Here is a 27,409-nt window from a genome sequence, read left to right as displayed (position 1 = left end):
CACAGTTTGGTTACTGGTGCAATGAGAAATTAAGAAAAGTGCACATTTCAATGACTGCCATTTCACAATCACTCAAATCAGAACTGGAATGCCACAAAAACAACTCCCTGTTAGCCCAGAGAAGAAAAAAAAAAAAAAAAAAGAAAGAAAGTAAAGGGGAAATTCAGATTAGTCACAAAGAAGTTCCCCGCCTGCTGCAAAGCAGCAGTGTTAAAACTGAGAGAGTCCGCTCTGCTCTTTCAATTGCCTCTTATCTCTGGTCCTGGGACCTCTGTGGATTTGCTGATTGATACGCTTGGTTTTGTCTTCATCTCCTTCTTGGCAGGAGAGACGTCAGTTCTCTCTCAGACCTCCCTTTGGCCCAGTTTTCATCTTTGCTGCATCCAGACTGTGAAGATGGAAGGGGTCCAACCCCTGGATGAGAATGTGAGAAACGCGCCAGTTCTGAGATTCCAGACACACAAGCTCATGCTGGTGGCCTCTGTGGTCCAGGGGCTGGGGCTGCTCCTGTGTCTCACCTACATCTGCCTGCACTTCTATGCTCCTCAGGTAAGATGCACACCCGGCACCCTGTTGCCACCAGCTCATGCTGATGGCAGCTCCAACAGCTGCAAAGGGTCACTTGGTTATCGAATTGTCCAGGTGTTTGTTTTTTTTCTTTCCCCCTTAATAATTTTAAAGTGTGGTTAAACACCCTCTGGTCTCCCTTTTCCTTCCCTTTTCTCAGTAGTGGCAATGGTGGGGCACAGTGAAGGTTGGACAGGGGCGCTGCTTCTGGATTATTCTCTTTTTCTTTGCAATGCAGGAATCCTGGTATTCTTTTATGAGCCGTCACTTTGAAGCTTCGAGTCATTGATATACCTGGTTTACCCATTTTCTTAGTTAGTGTCTGATCAGGGAATTAATACAAAAAGTAAATAAGGATGAGCTCAGTTCCACTTTGCCATTGTATTCATAAAACCCACCGACACTCGTGGACATTGGCTTCTGCTTTGCAAAGAATGCTGAAGGTATCAATAGTAAGTTCTTTTAAATAGCTAATAGTTCTTTTAAAGGCAGAGATGTGTGTGTTGTCCGCACACATGGCCAAACATTTACTCCAACAACTTACCCCGATATTGATTCTCACAGCCTTTCTCTACCAATCACAGCGTACAGACATCACTTAGTCTATTTTATACTTTACCCAATATATTATGAGGTGGGTGCATCTTTCTAGTATTTCCCCCACTGAATGAAGATATTCCTTGCAATCCCCCTTCTCTTTATTCTGATCCCCTTTACATTATATATTTTTTTCTTATGTACTTGTTCAGACCTGCAAACATTATTCGGTCTTTAAGGATGTTCTTGACTGCTGGCAACTCCACTGAAAATAAATGTACAGTCTGCCTGTGTTCCCTTGTTGAGGCTAGTCTGATCATACTTGTTTCCCTGGTGGGCTGCTTGGGGTTAGAAAAGTCTGTCCCTGGTAAAGATTAGACAATAGGAACTTTTATTTCTGATGGACAGGTCAGAGTCTGGGTATCTCAAAGAAAACTAGATTAAGACCAGTGGAGTCCTGGCAGACGCCGGGGCTTGCCTCTGCCCACCGGAAACAGGGGTTTTCAGTGCAGAGAGGCTGGTGGGGGTGTGGTTGTGATCACTGTACTGCAAAGAGGGCTCACATCCCCCGATTCCAGAAGTGTAGCAGGTGTCATGCTCAAGTCTGCAGACTGGTGAGCACAGCACCACACTCACCCTCTCCTCATCGTGCCATGCCTTTCTTTCTCTCTGCAGAACCCTTTGGGTGCAATTAGAATAGGCAATTTGGGTCGCGAGTGCGGGGGCGGTACAATGTATCCATGGCAGGGTGCCTAAGACGCAGACCGGAATTAGGCTCTTCTGAGAAGAAAACAAAGAGCATAACCAAAAATAGAACAGCTGAGTGCGTGCACCAGGTCTGGGAGCCACGAGAGTGCTTTTTCAAATAACCACAGTGTCACAGACATCCTCACGCTGTGACGATGAAAAGACAGGACAGATGGCTCCAGTCAAGACTCAACTAGGGCTGTGAGTACGAGAGCCAAAGGTGAAATAGATGGATATAGCCTGCTGGTGGCAGAGCGGCCCTGGACTAGAAATACCCAGGGGATGCTGAGAAGGAGAGGGGTCCTTTCTGCCAAGTCACCCAGCAGCTCTGTGATCGAGCCTGGAAGGAAAGCTGAGGGCTGGTTTCCAGGACATTAGAATTCATGGGGAGCATTCTTTGATCCTGGTGCAGAAATAGAAGCAAAGACATAGGAGGTACATTAGAGCGGTTGGCTCAAGAAACGTGCTCTCATATACTCTGGATACGGAATTTTTTGGCACAGACTTGACATGAATTTTAATTTTTTCTTATTTCTAGCTAGACTGTTTTAGCTAACATAAATATCTCATACTGTTATAGGATGAAGCACAATGGGTCCTTACATTTAATCTCATATATTTTATTGGGGGGGGGGGGTGGTGAAATAGCACAAATAGATCATGTATATTTTCCCTGGAACTTGATGAAATGGTGGTGGCGGCAGTGTGTGTGTGTGTGTGTGTGTGTGTGTGTGTGTGTAATTTTGGTTGAAGCATTGGCTAGATGATGATGCAAAAAACCCCCTCTATTTTTATAAAACAATATTGCAGTGATCTGTAATATTGCAATGACTTTCCTTTTGGGTGTTACCCCAAGTGAGCCGAACTACTCATCATTCACCCAGTTAAGTTGGATTTTTTTTTTATTGTAGGAAAAATATATTTGGAGAATAATCATAATTTCCCTCATATTTTAGATCTCATTTTTAGCCTTATAAAACAATTGATTATATGAAAGGCTCTGTAAAACACAGATGTAACTATTAAACTCATTGGGCAATTAACTTTCCCCTCATCATTCCATGTCATTAGGTTGATTTCTGTGCAAAGCAGAAGTTCTCATTTTGGAATGTCAGAAAAATAAAAGATAGACCTTTACCTCTCATATAAGTCACTTCCCTCTTTGGGCTTTGATTTTCTCATGTTTAAGCAATTGGATCAAATGATCAGAAAGATCTCTTCCAGCTCAATATTCTATGAATATGTACTTTATACATATATTCAGAGAACAGAATGAGGTTTTGAGAAATACAAAATATAAGTTAGTAGATTTTTGTGCCTGAGATGAATTTCCTGGTCCTTAAGAAGGGATGGGAGGAAATCAAATTTGCACATATATTTGTACATATCTAAATATCTGATATGTGTTAGCAAAATGCCCTATTGAGGAGGAGGAAAGAAGTGGATGCTAGAAGAATATCTATGGTACAAATTATAAAACTGAGTGCTCTGTCACCAAAAACAATACATGCTCTTTGGATATTTATTTAAAGCATTAGGCTTTTAGTTTTACCTGTTACTTAGCTTGGAACAATGGCAGAAAAGTAGCTCAATTTACAAATATAATTTACACATTTATAAATATAATTTTTTATAAATATAATTTATAAATTTTATTCGTGTATCTCAGGACTATTGAAGTCGGGCTCTTCCAAGATTTGTATCACCCTCATCATAGCAATTTATAGATGTGAGGATTTTAGTGATAATTCTTCAGCAAATTTCAGTTGAAGGTTTATATTCTCAACACTTTTACTGCTGGGAAAAACAGAAGTAGAGGAAATTATAAAGTGAGCTGACAGTGAGCTGTAAAGTGATTAGAATTCACAGTTTCTTGATGAAGGCTGTAACTTGGACTTTTGTTTGTATCGTTTAGAGCAGTGGTTCTCAACCTTTCTAATGCCGTGACCCTTCAATACAGTTCCTCATGTTGTGGTGATCCCCAACCATAAAATTATTTTTGTTGCTACTTCATAACTGTAATTTTCCTACTGTTATGAATCATAGTGTAAATATCTGTGTTTTCCGATGGTCTTAGGCGACCCTGCTAGCAGTTCTCAACCTGTGGGTTGCGACCCACAGGTTGAGAACCGCTGCTGTAGAGCCTAAGACCATCGGAAAACACAGATATTTACATTACGATTCATTAACAGTAGGAAAATTACAGTTATGAAGTAGCAACAAAAATAATTTTATGGTTGGGGGTCACCACAACATGAATAACTGTATTAAAGGGTCGCGGCATTAGAAAAGTTGAGAACCACTGGTTTAGAGAGAAAAATAAGCTTTTTTTTTTTTGGCCTGAAAAATCTTGTCTCAGATTAGCTCAGTTTAAATGTATCCCCATGTAATCTAATAAGAGTTGCAGAAATTCCTTTTTGGGAAAAAAAATGCCAGACATGCAAATAAATGATTTTCAATGCAAATGAATTTACATTTCATAAGCGATTCTATGGTAATAACAAAGAAACATCTGAAGTATTGAGCTAATTTGTTATTAAGTATTTAGAGATTCTAAAGGGGGTACTAATAATAATGTATAGAATCATTGCATTGAGCAGGCATTACACATAGTCTACTTACAGATAAGAAAACCAGAGAGGGTAAGAGCTGGGAAAGAGGTAATGCTACAGCTGATATTAGAAGGAAGAGTAAAAAGTCTTTAAGTAGACAAGAAGGATGGTAGTGGTCGGGAAGGGGTTAGAAGGTTTTCTAGGTAATTGTTCAAAATGGTTGAAGTTGAGTGTTCCTAGGGCAAAATGGTGGAAGGTAAAACTTGAAAGGGCTTGTGACTCATGCTAGGGAACACACTTCCTTCCATTCCATGCAAAAGAAAATACAGGAAAAATTACCCAAATTGCTGCTTCTCTAAATTTCGCTTCTGTTCTGTGGTTTACATATTTCTACAGATAGAAAGTGAGTCTGATCTCATGCAGCACTAGGGGGCGCTATAGTAAAACTAACCATTCTCAGATGGCTTAAATAAAGCCTACTCTCTTTTCCTAAGGAGTCAAGATAAGAAAACCTTTTTTGGGAGGCCAAGTACTCAACAGGTGTAAGAGGAAGAACAAGAGAGGCCTCATCTGATATTTCATAAATGAAAAATTTTGATATAGTACAAGTTGAAAATAGGACAGAAAAATATGTACTGGGATCATACTGGAAATGTCACATGTGTCTGAGTATGGAAACACACACACACACACACACAAACACACACACACACACACACACACGTTGGGGATATAGATGATTTAGGGATATAGTCTTCCGATTCCACTTCTCTGACTTCAACCCCTCATTATAGGCACAGAGTAGACCCAGTCCTGCCTTGGGGCTAATCACCTGCCCTTCCAATCCTATTTCTTTTAATAGAAATTACTTCTGTGTCCACTCTGAGAACCTGTACTCTCCACGTCAGGGATTCTGCATCCATGGAAAATTAACATTAACCTTCTGGAATAATTTAGGTGAGAAGAGCCATGTACAGTGTTGTTATGAGTGAAAATAACTGACTTACAAAAGGTAATTTCACATCAACGTTCACAGATGGAACATATGGTGGCATTAGGATGAAATAGAATTCCATGCCATTCTATGGCTTGTGTATTTTGTTTGTAGCCACTCATACTTTCAATATCCATATCTTTTTAAATGAAGGAATCAACACACTTCCTTACAAAAAATACAAAACATCTCAAAGTTTTGAGCAAGTCATTGAGGTACAGAGGAGAGCATGTTGGATCAGAAATTAGAAGGCTCTGGTCAGTCCAGTCTTTAATGTTGTGACCCTGAATAAATTTCCTGAAATTCCCTAGCGTCAGTTTAATCATTTTCAAAATTGGAATTTGATAGTTGTGAAGAGCAAATGTGTTACAGAGCTTTGGAAATGATGATTATTATTCAAGGACATGCTTCCCTAAGCACTGCACCACTGAAATGTTTTCTTTGTAGCATGTACACACACACAACTCTCACACACACACCCCATAACTCAAATCTCAGAAAGCATATCATAGGGTTAACCTTAATTTCCTGGACTTTGACTTCCTTACTATATTTTTTAGGATTAAAAAACCAGCTGGTATGTGAATCATCCCTTTGTCCAGCATCTCCACAGCTGTAGACACTTCTGGTCTATTAATCACTCAGTTGCTACCTTGGATTTCGGATCTACTGTTGCGATATCACAGTGCTTGTGTTCAAGTCACCCTTATTTTACTTAATAATGGCCCCAAAGTGCAAGAGTAGTAATGTTGGCACTTTGGCTATGCCTTAGAGAAGTCAGAAAGTGCTTCCTTTAAATGAAAAGGTATGTATGTATAGGATAAACATAGTATATATGGGGTTTGATACTATCCGTGGTTTCAGGCATTCCCTGACGGTTTGGAACATATCCCCAATGGGTAAAGGGGGAATGTAATTATTTTCTTTTCAGCAGAACTTTTATTCTGAAATACAACGTAGGTGGGTTTTTAATTTGTATAGATTTTTCTACTTTGAGAATATGTAACTGCTATTTAAGAACACATTCTGATTGATAGAAAAACTGACAAATAGACCCACACTTTAGTTCTAATATTAATTGAATAAGAGCTTGTGGTTAGAAAATCTCATTCCCTAAGTGCTGCATTGCATATATGGGGAATGGAGGGGTCCAGTGAGTTTCAATGATGGACCCTCAGGGGTGGGCTTCCCTGTAGGTAGCCAGGGCATAAGCCTAGAGAACCAGAGAAACTCTCCAACAAAGGTCAGGAGGAAACTGACAATGAACATGACAAAAAATGATAAACAAGCATCCAAACAGTCATTAAGGGAAAATATAAAAGCCCTTTGGGGTTATAAAATAAGTTGTAAAATACCTACTTTATAGGTCAGTAATATAAAATATATTTTGAATTATTTGTGTTGACTGCTTAATGTTTTTAGCTTCCAAGGCCCCTAAAGATCTTAATCTGATCCTGTACATGGTATGATGAAGACTAGGAACGTAAAGCCTTTTTTAGGGGATGTCACCTGTAATAACAGTCTCTCATTTTTACAGATCTTTTCCACACTTTTGTTTCTACTTCTTCACCATGACTTTGGAGGAAGATAGATATTTGTATGCAGTTTTACAATGAGGAAATGTGAGGCATTACAGACTTGTATGGGCTTATATTAAAAGTTCATGCAGGGCCCAGTTGGTTTGGCTCAGTGGATAGAGCGTCGGCCTGTGGACTGAAAGGTCCCAGGTTCGATTCCAGTCAAGGGCATGTACCTTGGTTGCGGGCACATCCCCAGTGGGGGGTGTGCAGGAGGCAACTGAATCGATGTTTCTCTCCCATCGATGTTTCTAACTCTCTATCCCTCTCCCTTCCTCTCTGTAAAAAAATCAATTAAAAAAAAAAAAAAGTTCATGCAGGGCCCAGTTGGTTTGGCTCAGTGGATGGAGTGTTGGCTTGTGGACTGAAGGGTCCCAGGTTCGTTTCTGGTCAAGGGCGCATGCCTGGGTTGTGGGCTGGGTCTCCAGAGGGGGCCATGCAGGAGGCAGCCAATCAGTGATTCTCTGTCATTATTGATGTTTCTATCTCTCTCTCCCTCTACCTTCCTCTCTGAAATCAATAAAAAACTTACAAAAAAAAGGTCATGCAGGGTTAGACATTAAGACTAGGTCTAGCCCTACCCAGTTTTGCTCAGTGGTTAGAATGTCAGCCTGTGGACTGAAGGGTCCTGGGTTCAATTCTGGTCAAGGGCATATGCCCAGGTTGTGGGCTCAATCCCCAGTACGAGGTGTGCAGGAGGCAGCCGATCAATGATTCTCTCCCTCATTGTTGATGTTTCTATTTCTCTCTCCCTCTCCCTCCCTCTCTGAAATCAATAAAAATATATTTTTTAAAAAATCATAAAGCCCATTTAAAAAAAAAAAAAGACTAGGTCTACATTCTAGTCCTGTATACCTTCCATTCCTCTTGGCCATGACTTCATGACTCTAAGTTCTAAGAATTTTGGCTGGCTATTATAAAATTGGATTTCTTTTCAGATGGTCACTGTATTTGAAGAAAGTTGAGGAAAAGATTTATGACCTAATGTAGAGGGAAGAAAGATTCTTTTTTAAAAAGGGATTTAAATCTACTTACATAAATGTAGATAACATGATCCATGATGATTTAACAATCACATAAAACCTTATAGGGTTATTTTTACAAAACAGAGCACAGCATGTGTGATATGTTCAGAGAAGAGAAAGGGAACCTAACTCATCTTACTCCCTCTGAGCTTTATTTTCCTCTTTAAAAAATAGAAACAAAAACAATAAGATTAGATTATATAATTTTCCCAGACTTTTCTAGTTCTATCAGATTCTGATTCAAAGATCTATTTTCATATGCTAGTGTGATTTTCACACTCTATACAAATAGCTAGTCAACAATGTATTTAGTTTCCAAGAGCTGCCACAATAAATTACCAAAACCAGGTACCTTAAAGCAACAGAGATTTATTTTCTAATAGTTCTAGAGGCTAGAAGTTCAAAATCAAAGTGTTGGCAGCACCATGCTCCCTCTGAAGGTTCTGGGGAAGTATCCTTCCTTGCCTCTTTCTGGCTTCTTTCCCAGCAATCCTTGGCTTGTGGCCACATCACCCCAAACTCTATCCCTATCATCACACAACCATCTTCCCTGTGTAACTCTGTGTTTCCTCCCCTTCCTCCTCCTCCTCCTCTTCCTCCTCCTTCTCCTCCTCTTCCTCTTTTCTTCCTCCTTTCTTCTTTCTTCTTCTTTTCTTCTTTTTTAAGAACAGGAGGGCCCCTAATTATGGTCATTTATTTTATTTAAAAAAAATCTTCACCTGAGGATATTTTTTCCCATTGATTCTCAGAGAGTGGAAGGGAGTGGACAGGGGGTGGGAGGAGGGAGGGAAGGAGGGAGGGAGGGAGGGAGGGAGGGAGAGAAACATCAATATGAGAGAGACACATTGATTGGCCACTTCCCACACATGCCCCAACTGGGGCCTGGGATCTAACGGGCAACCTTCTTGTGCAGGGGAAGTCTCCCAACTGAGTTACACCAGCCAGGGCAATTAAGGTGACTTTTGTGAGCTATATTCTCCGATATTTCCACCCTCATCCTTTGAGGATCTGGTTGGCTGAAAAACGCCCATACCCTTCTCAAGTTTCTGGGCTCCCCTATCAGTGGCCCCACACCTCTTCAAGCTTTAAGAGTGTGCTGCCATCAGCCAGACCCGGGGAGGAGGGAATGGCACACCGATGAACAGAGAAGAACCAGAACCAGAACCAGAACCAGAACCAGAACCAGGCTGGCGTCCTGTGCTGTTTACTTGACGATGGCAATCTCCACCCAACAGGGTTGCTGTGAGGATTAAAGAGAGAAAGTCCGTGAAAGTACTTTAGCTTGGCTGCTCTGGACTCCAGTGCCCCTGCTGTTTTCCAGCTGCTGGGTAGTCTGGAACCCTCCCGAATGTTGACAAGATGGAGAAGTTGCTGAAAGTGGGCAACTTCTGTACAAGCGAGGCTTTGTCTTCTGGCTTCTCAGACAGCAGGCAAGAGAGCTTGATGAACACGAGGGCTGAGTGGCTCTGGTGCAGGCAGTGGCTACCACCAAGCAGCTCCAGGGGTCCTCTGGCCAAGTGGCCTTCTCGATGAGCTTGTCCACCTCCTGGCGCTGTTGGTGAGGGGTAAACACCTGTTCCTTCTCCAGGTGCTGTGACAAGGAACTTGGGAAGGGAACTGGGTGAGGTAGCTGAGTAAATTAAAGTCTTATAGGCTACTCTGGTCAGTCTCAGTCAGGCAGCTGGAGGCCTAGCAGGGGCTAGATGAGTGGCCTCTCTCAGGAGCCACTGGAATCGCTTCACCAAGTGAGCTGCCATGATGGCCTGGGCAGCAGGAAGGTGACACTCCTAGCAAGTAATTCGAAGGCTGCAGCTACTGTGAGCACTGATGCTGACCTCCATGTGTCCTGCACCGTCCTTGTGTCCTGACCTCCATGTGTCCTTCACCGTCCTTGTCCTGCACTGTCCTGCACACTGCATGATGCCTTCTCTTCTTTCTTTAAGAATATGTCATATCGGATTTAGGGTCAGCCCTAATCTAGTGGACCTCATGTTACATCTGCAAAGATCCTATTTCCAAATAAAGCCACATACGGGGTTCAGGTGGATCTTAATTTTGTGGGAGACACTATTCAGCTCACTATAAACCATTGATTAATTTATTTATCCCAACAGTATCTGTAGAGTGTCAATTACCTGTCAGACACAGAGGAAACAATGGTGAGCAAGACATGGTGTTCCTTGCCCTCCCAGAGTTTCCAACCCTGTGTTTAAAGCAGACACTTAAAGAAGCAAAGTGTTGGTTAGAGCCAATATCAAATACTATGTGATAATGAAGTCCCTAGCTAAGGTCCAGGCATAGTCTTAGGGGCTAAGTTCCCTCGTAGCTCAGCAAACATTTACTTAACTGAACTCCATTATGATTGAGGCAGGGTAAGATTTATGATAATACAGTGGGTACACTGTAACTGACCCTTCCAGTTGCTTAGAAACTAAGCTGCTACAGAATGTTATGCTGCAGACTCACCCAATCACCAAGGTGAGGAAGTGAGTTCTTAGAAATGTTTTGGCTGACGCCTCTGTCGGTATACTTGGAGGACTTCCCCAGTTCATGTGGAAAGGGAAACCAAGATATGAGAAAATCTTACCCTTGAGGATAGCAAAAGTTGGTTGCATTTGGTCAATCATAATTTTGAAGGTGTATTCATGTCACATGGATGCTTTTGGTTCATTCCTGAGATCCCTCTTAGGAATCTGTTAATTGCTAAGCTTCTGGGACAACAAAACCATAATTCCTGTTCTCTGAGATAGAGAGGTCAGGGTTCTCTCTGTGGGGTAGCCATTACTAAGTAATTTTAACAAGAAAAAGGGAAGAGTTTAGAGAGGGGGCTATGTTAGGATATCACATGGATTGCGTAGTAGAGAAGAGAATGAAGGTTGAGAGAGAGCTTACAGCAGAAAGGTGCTGACAGCCATGGTGAAGGAGAAAGAGAAGGTTTGGGATAACAATTAAAATGACTGTTCTTTGTGTCAGATCCCAATAGACTCTTTATTCAAAAAGGTTTTCAGAGCTACACATCTTCGTCTCTAAGAAATATAACTTTCGGGATAAGGTTTTTCTGAATATGGAAGGCTCCTTGGGCAAAGAACCAGTTTTGCCCATTTTTCCTAGTCCTCTCTCTGTGTGGGGTTCTAAACTTCCCTGATCAGAAGGTAAGGCCTTGCCCTTGGTAAGGAGGGTGTTTCTGCTGAGCACCACCGAATGCCTCAGGATGAGAGTCTAGCTTCCCAGCCTACTTTATGGCTCAGTATGGAAAATTCCATCTTCCCCTGCAGAGGCTCCTTGAGATGCACCCTGAGAAGTGGTGAGGGTGTGCTTTCATGATCTCTCAGGTCTCCTCTGACATGAAGCCCAAGGCATGGGGAGGAGACTTTCACACCCCAGTGGAGGTGGCATGGTGAACTGGGGAGTCCCCATCACAGATCTGTTTCCCCACCATGCTCCACTGACTCCCACACTACCCCTCTCCCACTTAACATCTTGACATTGTGGCTGGGTATCAAATGAGGAAGGGCACGGCCCACAGAGTGAAGGTAGAGCCCTTGCCCTGGTTTCATACCTTCCTGAGGCTCATTCCTTCCTGTCCAAGATACCCCCCGCCAAGACAAAGGCCAAGTGAATAAAAGATTTGCCAACATCCCAGTAAGTTAGAATTAGAAACTCTCTCCAAAGATGAGCTCTTGGGAACATGGTACAGGCTGCTGGGTAAAGGCTGGACATCAGATGTTTCCCAGTTTTGTTCTCCAACAGCTCAGTGCTCAAGGTACTGTGAGCGGCCAGAAAAGGACCTACTTCTGACTCTTCTTGCAGCACCTGTCTACTTTGTACTTATCCATGGGGCTGCTGCCCGCGGTCAGGTCAACTGCACCTCTGCAGAGCCCGGCTAAAGGTTAAGCCAAATGTACTATACAGACAACTATGTAGAGTTGGCTGAGGAAATCTTCTCTGGAGAACCTCTGGAGTATTTTGAAATATATCTGAATATTTTGACAACTATCTAAAACCCAATATTTTAATCTTTCTCAGTATTGATGATGAAAATACTTCAAATTAATCTTAGATCCTCAGACAAATACTTTTATAAGGTTAAATATCAGAAGATTTTTTTTTACCCATGCACAAACATGGTCTTTTTTTAATATCAAGAAAAGAAAAATCCTCAGATCTTCTCCAGATACTAATAAAATGGAAAATATCAAAGGTGCCAGAGGAGTTCCATCTAAGGACAAGCTACACAACAAAGCTGCTTCAATCAGGAAAAGTCTGAAGACTTCACACCGTCCCCAAACTCCTGTCAGTTTACACCGACAGAAGTTCTCCAGAGAAGATCTCCTTAGCCAACTCTACATGGTTGTCTGTGTAGTACAGTCTACACACCACAAAGTACAGCCCTGATGTTTGAATGAGACCATCTCAGAAGCATGAGTGCACAAGAAGTCATCTTCTAGTTGAATCTTGTATTTTATAGATAAGGAAATTGAGGCCAAGAAAGGGAAGATTTCAACTCCACCCCTCTATTCCCGTATGATTTCCATTATACCACCAAGTAGGTCCCCCGCTCCCCAATTCAAATTTGGAGTGAGGAGGAACTCCTAGGCAGAATTTATTAACATCCCATTCTTGTGTCCACTTCAGTGTCAAGCTCAGAGGAGGGAGAAGTTGGCACACACAGCAGATTGGCAGGGTGGTAGTCTCACCATGACCTCATCACGAGAGCACAAAGGGAGAACTGAGTTCAGGCTTCCCTCCTGGGTGTGAGGACTGTCATAAGTGAAGCCAAGAAAACAGGAATGACAGAGTTACCAGAGATGGAGGGACATTCTTGTTGGATAGAACAAAGAAAGCAAGTCTTTTCTAAAGCTTACCATGCACTTGCTGGGTGCTTTCACATATGCTATCTTTTTAAAACTTCACAGTCATCTCCTGGGAATATTCCAATAACAATATGCCTTATTTTCACAGGCATGAGAGCTGAAGCTCAGAAATGCTATATAATGTTTCCAAATTCGCAAAATTAGAGAAGTCACAATTTGAACTGAATCTGATCCTCAAGGCTATGCTCTCTGTGTCATCTTACCACTCTCTATTCAAGGGCAAAAAGATGAGAGAAAATGGTTGGCTAGAATGTAAGACACAGAAAGGATATGTGTGGAAATAAAGTTTGACCAGGACGTTGGAGCCGGGCCATGGAGAACTTTGAATGGGGCCCAGTGGGGGTATTTCTGGGCAGTGGGGCTGTCAGCACAAGTTAATCAGGTATGGAGGGTGAGGGGAAGAGTTAGGGCAGGGCAGGGAGCAAGAGGAAGGACCATTTATTTTATTTCACAACATTGCCTTAACTTAATGGTACTGATGCTAGAGACTTCTGAGAATATGTCTATTTCTAACCCTGAGTAACCATCAGGACAAGGAACAGAAAGCCTCAGTCTGGAGTTCCAGTAGCTCTAACCAAGAGAGGAAGTCATGTGAGCTTTCCTTGCTGCCTCTCAGCCTCTTGGTCTCAGAGAACGTCCCCTGGGTCACTGCTACCCTTACATCATCAGGGCGCTTCAAAGCCGTGGCAGATTTCTTTGAACTGCAGAAACCATGGAGATTTATGCATAGCCACTCAAATAATCCAATCACGAGGGCTTTCAGATCCTATGGCTTGACGTAAGTTTGGGGATGAGGAAGCTTTGTTTTTTCCTCTTCTATGAAAATTGACTTAGGGTTGCAAATTCAGAAACCTGGATCATGGACGGTTAGTGCTGAAAGGGATCTCTTGAACTTCTAGTAATTTTTAAAGATGAAAAAACTGATGTCTAGAGAAGTTGTGAAAGTTGCCCATGATGACACCATCCCTGCCTGGCTGACATTAGAACTCAGTTTGCTGCTGGCTGAGCCCTGCACTCGCTAAATTTAACCAGGTCACCGTTCATGCTGGGACTGACTTGCTGGCTTAGAGAGCAGTGGGACATTTATTCACCCCTGGGGATTATGAATTGGCAGGGCTGGGTAAGTCTCTCCCTTCTACCTCCCTGGCCTGTTGGTTTCGGCTGGATTAGGCTTGTGCTTCGACTTCTACGGGAAATAGGGGATTCCTCGTTGGGCGTGGGCAGTCACCAGAGGAATCCACTTGACTGTGGCTACTTGTATGCCAGGGAGTGGGAGGCAGGGATTCCACACCCAAGGGCATGAAAACAAATTCCTCCCCACAACTCCCATCAGCCGAAAAGCATCCTGCGGAAGGAGCTGTTGTTCTTGGCAGGCAAGAGACAGTGTGCTTTCTTTTTCTTGCTTTCCCTTTTTAGCAGGTGATGTAAGCAGATGGTACAAAATTTTAAAAAAGTCGACCATGAAAAGTGAGGGTCACTCCCATTCTTGACTTTAGGCTTCCAGTTCCTTTCTCCAGAGGCAACAGTTGCAAAGTGTTTTGTGTGTCCTTTCAGATAGAGTCAATGCCCATGCAAGCATTATTTTGATTTTTTTAAATACACAGTCATATACTTTATACATGATTCCGCCTTTTGCTTTTTTTTTTCTCTTCATCTACTTTAGGGTTTGCTCCTTATTGAACTTCTTCGTTCTCTTCCCGGTCAAATTACTGCAGACATTTTATCCCTCGGGCTTCCTCTCTCCTTTCTTGCTGTTAAATACTCTCTGGTTTCAAATTAGGTTTTCAAGCTTTGAAGAAGGGAGAAAAACCAATGTAAAAAATATGCTATACTCACATCTACTGAACTCTGAAGGATTATACTAGTTTTTGTTGCCGGTGTGCCCTGAAAATAAAACACTTTTACTCTTGCGTTAGAGCTAGGAAGCTTCTAGAATTCACTCCCAGTGCATTCTGGGAGTCTGTGGCCATGGCGGATGGATCGGGCACAGCCTTCTTCAGGAGGGGATGAATCTCTGCGACTGAATAGGTTTCTTGACAAGATGACTATTAAATGCTCTCTTATCCAAAATGTGAAATTGGGACTCATTGAGCCAAAACCACACACCAAAGGGGAGTGTGGCAGGGCTGAGCACAGACCCTGGTGCTTGCATGAGAGGGCAGAGCACTCCTAACTTATCTTAAGAGGCGTCACAGAAAGGCCAGCGGGCAGGCTGGCAGGCTGGGTCTACTCGCCACGGAAAAAACCCAAGTCTTTGGCAAGTCACTCCCTCTCTAGGCTACTCCACTTCTGTTCCACAGAATATGAAACAGAAGTGGAGTAGTTAACAGGTAATTCCATTTCTTCACCATTTTATTTTCCTAAAAATATCTCTCTTTTCCTCCTTTAGGTGCCACCTCAGTATCCTCCAATTCAAAGTATCAGAGCACAATTTATTGGTAAGTGTTGTCGCAAGTTTGATTTTTTAAAAAGAACCTTCCCTCCGAATCTCTTCATTTCCTCCAGAACACAAGGTCTCACCCTTTCTTAGGGAAGCATTAAATCCTGGAATTGCTGGACCCTGCATGTTTATATTTGAGACAAAGAAGGCATATAAAGAAGAAAAGGGGAGTTATTAGTTATCAAATCTGTGCTTAATTCCTTTAGATGCCTTACTAATCTTTTCAGGAACCCTCTGAATAGGAATTATTCTTTTTTTGTTGTTGTTACTCCTAACCCCCCCTCCCCAATTGATTTTTAGAGAGAGTGGAAGGGAGGGGGAGAGACAGAGAGAAACATCCATGTGAGAGAGAGACACATCAATTGGTTGCCTCCCGCACTGCCCCCAACTGGGGCCAGGGATTGAGCCTCCAACCGAATTATGTGCCCTTGACCTGAATCAAACCTGTAATCCTTTAGTCTGCAGGCTGACGCTCTAACCACTGAGAAAAAAGCAGCTAGGGTGGAATTATTCTTATTTTCAAGGTAAGGAAACTAATGCTTTACTTCCTAAGTTTTGCCAGTAATTCTGGTATTGGTCAAGATTTTACCTTAATGAGAGTTGGGGGAGGCCCCAGATGTGAAGGCCAGGTGATACTTCACCAGGACAGCATGACTTGGATCCATGACTAACACTAAAACACCCACCAGCAGTTTTTTTAAGGCTATTCACTGTCTATCAAATTCTCCTGAGCCTGAGGGAAGTATATCTTGCCCTCCATAAGAGGTCTTCATTTCCAGTTCAAGCATGCCCCATGGGCATGGTTCAAAGCAAGAATTACTGAATTGTGTCCAGCAGTGGGGACCTACTCTTCCCTGTTACCAAGGGACATGGTCCAGAGTGGGGAGTCTGAGATGTGGTTGCTTGGCCATATTGGGGCTGATTGAAAATAAATTTAGGCTTTTTGGCTTAAACTTGGAATGGCTCCCCATGAGGGTACCAAAGCGATCACGCTGTGTTCTTGTCTTTCTCCTCCTCCCCCCTCCTCTTTCTTCTCCTGTGGAGCAGCTCTTCTGAAGGCACCTCCCAGGAAAAGCTAGTGACAAGGTAGGAGGACAGGCAGGTCTGTGTTCTGGAGCTCTTTCACCTGCCTCTTTCTGGGCAGAGCCTGAGCCCACTGACATTCTGTGCACAGGGGCATCATTAAGCTTCAGCAGCTGCTGGTAAAAGCTAGTAGTAAATGCTGCTGGGAAGTCCAGTGCCTAGGGCATGTGAAAATGTGCATTTCATAGTCAGGTGGAGAGAAACTAGGGAAGAGCTCAAAGCAATGGCCCTCCTGGCACCCTTTGTGTCTATTGAACTATTGAATAAGGAAGCCCTGAGGTTGCCAGTCTCTCCCTGTTCTGAAAATCAGGGAAACCTCCAAGCCCCATTTCCTGCCGCAGGTCTGTTGTGACAACTGCCAATGGCTTTAATTTCTTAGCTCTTAAATTCCAGCCCCATCAGGAACTGTCTTGGGTACCAGTGCTAGCTCTACCTCCTCTTCCATCCCATGGCTAAAGCACAATGCCCGCTTCCTCTCATTCTTCTCAAAATCTCTTCCTATCACTGACTCTTCATATGTTTCTAGACCTGTTGGAATGTTGTTGCCAAAGTTGTGCTAAGGAATCATTCTTTCTTTTTTTATTTCTTTTTGTCCTACCCTCCGTAGAGTGTGACAATGAAAAAGGTTTCATCCTCACATCCCCAAGCAAAGAGACCATGAAGATACAAGACAACTCAATCCCCATCGCATGTGATGGGTTTTACCTCATCTCCCTGAAGGGCTACTTCTCCCAGGAGCTCAGCCTCAGCCTTCATTACAGGAAAGCCCAGAAACCCCTCTTCTCCCATGACAAGGTCACGTTTGTCGACTCCATCACTGTGGCCTCTCTGGGTTACAAGGACAAAGTCTACTTGAATGTGACTACCCATAATACCTCCTGTGCAGACATCCAGGTGAATGGTGGGGAGTTAATTCTCATTCATCAAAATCCTGGTGGATTCTGTGCTAAATGGGGACCTGATGGCCACACCTAAGCCAGGCACCAAGCTCAAATGCCATAATGGGGGTGGACAGGACACTGGTTCTTCCTTGGGAGTGGAGGAGTCGTCCCAGATCAGCCTCCACCTCTGGCTACACAGGATGTGACCAGAAGAAGATTCCCCTACTCCCACTCAGGGATATTTAAGACTTATTTTACATATCATTTAATTTTATTTATCCTCATATCTTCTAAAGCACCTAGCCCTCATCCTTTACAATTGTCTCCAGCCTGTCAGGTACCTCTGCCCAACAAGAAAATAGGTGCCTCTTCCTCAGGATACATTGTTTCTATTGGTCAGGAAATGGTCATAATAAACTTACTTTATTGAAAAAGACACTGGACGAGCATTTGCTGGAAATCTGGCATTTGGCGTTGTCGAAATGAAGAGGACCAAGGAGAGGGGCAATGAATCACTCGGAAGTGGTGTGGACACACTGACAGCCGCAGCTGCCTCTCTAGGATGGAATGGGCTGCAGTCTGCATGTTGCCTAAATACCTCTCACTGGGTGAAGTTAAGAAGGAAAGGCAACTTGTGAACAGCTGTCAGGACTTGGCGAAGATAAAGATTACGCTGTCTGGGCTTGTTTTTTCTCTACCACATTGCTTTCTCCACCTTCCAAATGTTTTTAATAGCAATTCCTCCCTCAAAAATCCAGTGAGAATTAAACAGTCTGGGGAGGGAAACACATTCTTTACTACTGATAGTCAACGGAACACGTATGCACCCTTCAGCTTATGCTGATAACACTCAGCCCCATGCCTTGTACATGCACACCACATTGCTGGTTTCAGAAATGAAGCAATTCTATTATCAGATGCAACTTTATGTCAAAGACACTGAGAGCCTACTGTATCTTATGAAAAACAATAATCTCTAGAAAGATCCTAATATCACATTTGATCCTATATCAGTTATTGAGACTAGAATCAGCTAACACCAAGGCTTTTCAATGAGATCCCTTATGTTTAGTTTAAATGCTCCTCCTGCTGTATCAGGCTCACAGCATTGTGAACACATGCAATTTTTCATAAGTCAAATTTCTAGATAATTTGTAGGTTCTTAGATTTTGGCTAAAATTTGTTTTAATAGTTTCTAATATTTCCTTATCATTTTAAGTAGAGCATGCAAAATGTAGACCTTTTCTGGATGATTCTGTGTCATCACAATAATCTTGCTGGGCTCCAGAAAGATGGCCCTGCACTAGATGGTTTCCATCACATTTGAATTTTTTTCTTCTTTTTAACATAGTTTTCCATCTCCTCTTAATTGTCTATCTCCAATTATATTACCACCCTTCTATTTTAATCTGTTATGGAGACATAAATAAGTGCTAAATAAAAAGCTAAATAAGAGAAATTGTGCACAAGTTAAGAGTAATCAATCTCTAGTGGTGGCCAATCATAACTATAGGGAACATTTATGGAGGGTCTACTATAGACTAGGCATTGGGCTAAATGCTTTATGCCAATTGTTCTGAGCAAGATATTCTATAAATCTGTCTCAACTACTCAGAGGATTTAAGTGTGTGTGTGTGTGTGTGTGTGTGTGTGTGTGTGTGCTGACTATGGTCTGCAAGTTGATGTTACTCAATGAGTGATATCTAATAAGTAAATGTTTATGACTATAGATAATATTTAAGAAAATGTATGTTTACTTTTTTAAGTTTGGAATTTCTGACTATATCTCACCTGGATGTGCACATTCCAGCCCTAAGCATAATTGTTCTGTGGGTTGTCTTTGGTGTCATGGCCTGTCTTGGCAAATGCCCACGCTAGCCTTCTTCCTTCAGCCACACAGGGATATTTCTGCCATGCAGCAGCCTCACTCCCCTACCTTCCACCCATCAAAACATGCATGTCCCCATTAAGTCACTCCTTCAAAAGGATAATTACGTTTTCTCTGGACATAACAGAATTCTGTGGAAACAGAACTGAATGGGAAGTCAGGAGACTGGAATTCTAATTTGACTGAGTCACTAACTAGCCAAATGACTTTGGACAAATACTTTCCCATTTTTCAATCCTGTTTCCACCCTTGTTAAATGATCCCCTTAGAATCTTATGCCCATAGTGCTAAACTGTGAAAGTACATGCTAAGCGTCCATATACTGGTTGCTATGAGTTAAGATAGGTAACTTCTTTTACTATATGGATTTCTTTTCTTGGACATGCTAATAGTCTTTCCTCATCAACTATTACCTAGTGCTTTTCTACTTAGGGAATGACGTAAGGGATCCAACCCTGATCTAAGTCATATTTTGTTCTTAAGCATACTGGGCAGGCCCCTTATTTTAAGCTTTGATTTTGTATTTAGTATTTTCCTGATTCTCAGAGAGTATTAATATTGACATTAATAATATATCCTAATAATATTATTGATATTTACGTGGAAACAAATAAAAGATTTTAGAATTCACTACTGGTTAGAGCGTTGGAGTTTTTATTTATCCTGATCTTCCTTTCCTTGTTAGATCCACCAAGTTCCTGATGAGGGGAGCCTGGGGAGTTCTCTCTTGGCTTGTCAGCTGCAGTCAGTCCAACAGGGGAGTGGAGACAAGCCAGGCGAGGAGGTGGGCTCAGTGAAATGAGCTCTATTGTGCTTGAGTAAACGCTTGTGTTTGGGTTGTTTTCTTTCCCCCCAAATGCCTCTCCATTTCCCATTCCCACCTATGTGGAATCTCAAAGGTGCTTCGGAGAATAGCTGGATAACCACTGATCTAAATATTTTCTAGGTATAAAATAAGTTCTATAAACGAGATGTGAAAATTTTCTATAAACTTTTAGAAAGAAGAATATTAAGTATTTCTGAGGACTTTAGATAAAGAACTTCATGGAAGAAGTGACATCCCTGAAGGATGGAATAGCATTTGGAGGAGTATTCTAGGCTTAGGTAAGACATAAAGAAAATAGAAATTAGAAAGTTAAAGGTATATAGAGAAACAATGCAGTTTCATTTTAGCAGATGAAGTATATAGATATATGTAGTGTGTGTAATGTATAAAGCAGACTATTGGGGGAAAATTTCAGAAAAATAAATTTCTGAACAAGAGCACAGAAATCGGAAATTGCTAGCCTATGATAAATTAGACTTTGTTCTGTAAGCAAGAAGGAGGCATTGAGGATGAGCTAGGAACCAACAAATTAGAACTGTATTCCACTGACTCTTAGGCTATCAGCCATTGTGCATACACCAATGATATCTAAAACCATCTTCAGCTCAAATGCCTTCTACTCAGATGTCACACTATTGCAATAATCTGTGTTATCTATATATATAAAAGCCTAAGCAACAGGATGACCAGATGACTGGATGACCAGCCAGTAGCTATGATATGCACTGGCCACCAGGGGGAATATGCTCAACACAGGAGCTGCTCCCTGTTGGTCAGTGCGCTCCCACAGTGGGAGCACCGCTCAGCTAACAGATGGGCACCAGACTCCAGGGCTGTGGAGTCGAGAGCCTCTCCCACAGACACTCCCCCCTGCGCACCTAAGTAGTAGCAGTGGCAGGTGCAGTGGGGGCCTGGATGAGTGGGAGCGGTGCAGCGCCCAGCCTGGGCTCAGGCTCCTCCCCAGCCACCTGCCATTTCACACACTACTTCATGCTGTGTGTTAAGTAATTCTGAGGACTTTAGATAAAGAACTTCATGGAAGAAGTGACATCCCTGAAGGATGGAATAGCATTTGGAGGAGTATTCTAGGCTTAGGTAAGACATAAAGAAAATAGAGATTAGAAAGTTAAAGGTATATAGAGAAACAATGCATAGTTTCATTTTAGCAAATGAAGTATATAGATATATGTAGTGTATGTAATGTATAAAGCGACTTGCAGGATTGAGGAGCTGGTGGGTAAGGCTGGGCTGCAGTGGCACAGAGGTCCACTGATCCCCGCAGGCCAGGCTGAGGGACCCCACCGATGCATGAATCCATGCAATCGGCCTCTAGTTAGCAATAAAATGCCATTTATTGAGTACTTATGACATGCCAGGCATTATATTAGCATTTTATATGTACTGTTTAATATTATCTTCCTAAAACTCTTTGAGGTGGATATTATTATTCTTATTTTGCATGTGAAAACTCGAGACTCTTAGAGATAAAGTAACATCCCTAAAGGCATGCAGCTGACAAATGGTAGAGCTTAGGTTCAAGACCAGGGATAATTGACACCAAAGACCATGCTCTTAACCAGGATACCCAGTCTCTGGGAAGCTCCAGGTGGATGTAATAAACATCTCTGCATAGGATACTCACATTGACTATTCTCTTCCTCATCTCTGCTCTTGGTTCATAATGTTGGTTAGAGTCAGCATAATAATTCCAGAAGCCAGAAGTCTCAGGATCATCCTTCTCTTCCATCATCTCTCTGTTCCCACCCATGGGTTTGTGGACTCTGCCTTCTCCTCATTAATGCTTTTTTTAGACTATTGTAGTAACTTCCCACCAGGCCCACATGCCTCAGTGAGTCCTGGTTGGATTAAGCAGATGATGCACCCTAATTCAGTGAATAAGTGAAATGGACAAACAAAATGACGCTGGGTGCCACGGTGGAAAGACTGTGGTGTGTGGAGCCTGGTTTTAAATCCTGACTGTCATACATGAGCTGGGTGACCCTGGCAAGTTTGCCTTTTTTTTTTTTTTTCTTAACCACTCTAAATCCTAAATCTTACTTTCCTTATCTGTAAAGAGGAGATATCAATATACAGGGTGTCCCAAAAATGTATACATACTTTGAATAATCATTAATTCCAATGGGTTAAATCTGAAAAGAAAGAAACATCAATTGAGCTATCAGCTATTAACGTGTATACAGTTTTTGGGACACCCTGTATACTTTCTGGGTTATTGTGAACACAAGGGTACCTAGTACATTGCCTATAACATAGTTGGTCTTAATACCTAATAAATATTAATTTACAAAAGTCGTTTACTCCACAAGGCAGAAAGTATCAAATGAATATGAGAATTATGGAGATTCAGGGATGGAGAGGACACTGAAGCATAATGGAAGAGCTTTGCAGGACTTAGACTGGACCACAAAAAGGAAGGAGAACATAACAGGGGAAGAACAGTATATGCAAAGGCTGAGGAGTAAGAATTCTCATGGTGTTTTCTGTGGACAAAGAGCTACCACTGCTGTTACAGCTCTTACTCTTTCCTTTATTTGAGCACATTCTATTTCTTAAGACAGAAATTTGTGTTTGTTCATGGTTGGAGATAAGGATTAATGGGTAGTTTGAGGACAAAATATTGGAGGCATTAGTGACACAGCTAAGAATGTTGGATCATATCCTGCAAAGGAAGATATTATAGGTTTCTGAAAAAGGGTAATTTATTATGATTGGGAAAAAGCCTAAGTTCAATATCCTTTTCGTTTTGATTCAATTCATGAGAATACCTACCTATTGCCAGTTGAACTAAAGCTTAAAAATACTTTCATTATAAGAAAATAAAAAAAAGGAATGTCATAAAAGCCAAGTTTTTAATGCTTTTGGGAAAAGATATACGGAGAGCTTCTTATTAAATTCAGAGTGAATGTTTAATAAACTGGGTGGTTTTTAAAATATTAAATATGTTTAAGAAGTAATATTTAAAAATATCAACCTGAGATGTTACGAGCATTAAAAAATAATCCCTGAGAATTTCAATCACTCTGCACATTTATTAATTTGTTTAGGATTTAAATATAACCTGTTTCTAAAATTAAGTTTTTGTCAATGCTTTGGAATCGCCTATCTATCTACCTACCTATTATTTTCTTTTCCCTGCAGTAACCTTTATCTCATAGTATGTGGGGAACCTGGAACCTTCCACAATAATATCCCTAATAATAAGCCATGGTGGTTGTTATAGCCACTCATTCAATGCATGATCCATGGGCTCAAGCCATGGAAAGATATTGTTAAAATTTCAACAAAAATATTACTTTGGAGAACTGACACATAAAGCCTGTTAATGCTTTACCACCACCATTTCCTGCTCCCTTCCTGAATCCCCCTCTCCCCCCATTCCCTCCAAAAAAGCTGGCCAGATGGTTCATTCCAATCTTGAGGGAATGGGCTATAAGGGCCTTCAGTGTTGACTGATGCTTGGGGGACAACTAGGGTAGCATTAAGAAGCAGGCAGGAAGTTGCCTTAGGAAGAGGTTGTTAAGTGTCCAGGCAGGATATTCTACCGTTTGACCCCTGCCCTTGAGGAATCTGGAGCCACGGTGCATGAGGCATGGTCAAACATGGCCTTGACCAGCATTTTGGTTAATGGAACTGGTTGACTTTGTTTGGCTTCCTCTGGCCTGCCTGTGGGAGGGAATGAGGGATGCTAGGAGCTGAAACACAGATTTTTGGCATTTGGGTTTACTTGGAGTCATGCCAAGGCTGAGCACTTTTACTTACATATACATTCTCTTTATTGCTGATGGATAGAAAAGACCTTTCATTTTCCTCCTGATTTCCTCCTCTTGAATTTTCTTGGTTCTTGAGGTTCGAGGCTAAAAAGAGAATGATAATGAAATAAAAGTGATCAATAGGAAAACTCGATATTGTAGAAACATAAGCAGGAAGTAACCAGGAAGTAATCTTAAAGGTCATTTCAGACCAGCCCTCTACTTTTATTTAGGATGCACAATCTTTTAGGATATGACAATTTATGTCCTCCCTTTATAATCAATTTCAAGAAATAACACTCTGTAATTCTATGATCACTTATTGACCTTTAAATTTATAAAAATTTCATTCATGGTTGTAAATCAAGCAGGCAGTTTACATAAATTTGGTCTGCTCTTACTATATTCCAAGCACTGTGCTAGGAACTTAGTGATGATTTTTTTTCCTTGTGAGAAATGAAAATGAGCTGTTATTCTTGATCTTCTTAGATTCAAAGCCCCAGAAAATAGATGCATACATTACCCAGATGCACTTCAAAAGCCTAGTCATTCAATAAAAAGCACTGGTAAATTATACCACATTTTTTATTTTTCATAAATACTATTTCTCTTCCTTTAATCACATTCAGACTATTTTAAACGCTTTTAGGTGAGTAATAAACAATTCTCATTCATTTTACAGTTAAATCTCATTTTGTTACTTGGTCAAATACATGGCATTTGTTTTGGACAAAGCCCACATTTGAAAGTCCAAAATAATTTTGTGTATGAATTTTCACTTTTAGAGTATTGAATTCATAAGATAAGGAGACCAGAGACAGAATTGGCAGACTTTTTTTTTTTAATCCTCATCTGAGGATATTTTTTCTATTGATTTTCAGAGAGTAGTGGAAGGGAGAAAGGGAGAAGGAGGGAAGACAGGAAGAGAGAGAGAGTGAGAGAGATTGGTTGCATCCAGCATGTGCTGAGGCCTGGGACCAGAGATTGAACCTGCAACCCAGTTATGTGCCCTTGATGGGGAATTGAACCTATAAACTAAACCACTGAGCCACACCAGCAAGGGCAGAGTTGGCAGATTTCTAATCTAACATTTCTTATATAACCAATGATATTTTATCCATTTATCCACTCCTACTGTGTGCCTACTGTGCTAGGTACTGTAAATCCTACCTAATAATAGACAAATATGCAAATTGACCATACCTCCGACATACCCACAAGCCACGCCCACAAAGCCACGCCCCCATCCAAATCAGAGCGAACATGCAAATTAACCCAAACCAAGATGGCTACAGCCACAGAGAGCAAGGTTTCCTAGGTAACAGAGGAAGCCAAGCTTTCCATCTGCCCTTGCCAGGCCTAAGCCTCCACTCAAGCTACAAAGTTTCAATTATAGAAGGTAAACAAATTCAAACAAATGGCAGCAGAATGGAGCTTGAGAGAGCAGGCCAGGGTTGCCGCCGGCAACAGGGGAAGCAATGCTTTCCGCACACCCTGGCCGGGCCCACCCGCTTAAGGCAACAAAGTTTCAATTATAACCCCAACACAAATGGCTGCTGGCCTCGGAGGGAGCCCCAGGCTTGGCTCCGCTCCAGGCTACAAAGTTTCAATTGTAGAAGGAAAATAAATTCCAGATACCAGGGCCTCCGCTTGGGTTGCCAGGGGGCGTGGCTGGCCTGCAAACCACCACAGGCCCCTCGCTCAGGCCGCCCCACGCCCCAAGGGAACCCCACCCTGATCAGGGACACCCTTCAGGGCAAACCAGCTGGCCCCCACCCCTGTACCAGGCCCCTATCCTATCTAATAAAAGAGTAATGTGAAGATTGATCATCACTGCAACACACAATATCGTTGCCCCCATGTGGTCAAAGATCCTGCCCCCATGTGGACACAAGATGGCCAGCAGGAGAGGGTAGTTGGGATGCACCTGGCCTGCAAGGGAGGGCAGTTGAGAAGGACCAGGCCTGCAAGGAAGGACAGTTGGAGGTGATCAACCCTGCAGGAGAGGGCAGTTAGGGGTGACCAGACCGGCAGAGGAGGGAAGTTGGGGGCAAACAGGCTGGCAGCAGAGTGGTTAGGGGGTGATCAGGCTGTCAGGCAGAAGCGGTTAGGGGCAATCAGGAAGGCAGGCAGGCAGGCAAGCAGTTGGGAGCCAGCAGTCCTGGATTGTGAGAGGGATGTCCGACTGCCCGGTGGGATCGGGCCTAAATGGGCAGTCAGACAACCCTTGAGGGGTCCCATATTGGAGAGGGTACAGGCTGGGATGAGGGACAACCCCCCTCCGTGCACGAATTTCTTGCACCGGGCCTCTAGTATAAAGATAAATATATACGACAAATAGTTTCTTTCCACTAAGTCAGAAGAAAATGGAAAACATATTTAAAATATTCAAAGAAAAGAAAATATGAGGCAAGAGTTTTATATGTAGCAAAAGTGACATTCAAGTGTAATGGGCACAGATAAATTGTTTTCAACTTTTAGGAACTGAGGGGATATTGTTTCTATGAGCCCTTCCTGAGAATTCTATTAGAAAATGAGATAACGAAGATAAAGACAACCTAAGAACTTGTGATGATCATGAAACATCTAGTTTTTATAAAATAAGGCTTCAAATAAAGATATACTATTAGAGGTTTATTAAATTTGAGGGTTTATTCACCACAACCTCAAACAGATCAGGGGTAGAAGAGAAAGGACAAGTATGTTAAAAATGTTTTTAAATTTAAAATGTTTTTCAATTACAGCTGACATTCAATATTATGTTAGTTTCAGGTGTACAGCATAGTGTAGTTAGATATTTATATAGCTTATGAATTTATATAAATGATCCCCCCATAAGTCTAGTACACTGTTCTTCCTAACTGTATTAATGATAGTTATATTAATAACACACTATTCTGAGTGTGTTGTGTATCATGTATAATAAAATGTATAATTATCATTCAAAGCTCAGCTCAAAGAAAACTCCATAAGCCCTTCTTTAATTCCACTAGGAGGAAGGAATTTTTTCCTTCTTTGGCTTCCCATTATCCTATATAATAGAAGCCCAACGACCGAATGGCAGAATGACCATAACGACCAGCTGACCAATCGCTATGATGTGCACTGACCACCAGGGGGCAGACGCTCAATGCTGGAGCTGCCCCGTGGCTGCTCAGAAGGTGGGTCCACAGCTGCTTGGCTGACCGGGATGAGTGGTGCTCCCATAGCTGGCCAATCCTCACAGGCCACGCCCCCCACTAGTGCACAAAGCCATACACAGGGCCTCATCCTATCTAAAAATAGAGTAATATGCAAATAACCATCACTCCGCTACGCCCACGATTGGGCGGCGGGAGGCTGGGGGGGTTGGACTCGGGGTGGCCTATCCGGCCTCTCAATGGCTGGATCCGTGGCCGCTGAGGGGGGCTGCCGTGGACATCCGGCTCCCCTGCCATCGGAGGCGGGGAGCCGGGTGTCGGTGCCGGCTCCAGGTCAAAAGCCTAGGGTCATCACGACCAGAAAGGCCTACCGGTAACCAGGAAGTGCATGGAGCACCTCTTGGTCCCTCCCCTCCACTTCCCCCACCCCTGACCCACAGGCTCCCATCAGGCTGGATGGCCAATGGAGAGCCATAGGGAACCGGGCTGGGTGGCAGCGAAGCGGGAC

At 42.4% G+C, this 27,409-nt stretch overlaps 1 protein-coding gene across 1 annotated transcript; it reads left to right on the top strand.

Moving 5' to 3' along the window:
- Positions 1-396: 396 nt before the first annotated feature.
- Positions 397-17,968, top strand: TNFSF4 (TNF superfamily member 4). Its single transcript, XM_008146023.3, has 3 exons — positions 397-549; positions 15,263-15,311; positions 17,004-17,968. The coding sequence occupies exons 1-3, from the start codon at positions 397-399 to the stop codon at positions 17,369-17,371; spliced, it is 570 nt and encodes a 189-aa protein (XP_008144245.3). The 3' UTR covers positions 17,372-17,968.
- Positions 17,969-27,409: the final 9,441 nt, after the last annotated feature.

Source organism: Eptesicus fuscus, chromosome 22 (assembly GCF_027574615.1).
Source record: "Eptesicus fuscus isolate TK198812 chromosome 22, DD_ASM_mEF_20220401, whole genome shotgun sequence".
Taxonomy (NCBI): Eukaryota; Metazoa; Chordata; class Mammalia; order Chiroptera; family Vespertilionidae; genus Eptesicus; species Eptesicus fuscus.
This window is presented reverse-complemented; position numbering and strand designations above follow the sequence as displayed.

Excerpts from the sequence above, each read along its gene's own strand:
- TNFSF4 (XM_008146023.3), top strand. The coding sequence starts at position 397 with ATGGAAGGGGTCCAACCCCTGGATGAGAATGTGAGAAACGCGCCAGTT. Across the intron at positions 550-15,262 it reads TGCACTTCTATGCTCCTCAG|GTGCCACCTCAGTATCCTCC; the intron begins GTAAGATGCACA and ends TTCCTCCTTTAG. Across the intron at positions 15,312-17,003 it reads TATCAGAGCACAATTTATTG|AGTGTGACAATGAAAAAGGT; the intron begins GTAAGTGTTGTC and ends TACCCTCCGTAG.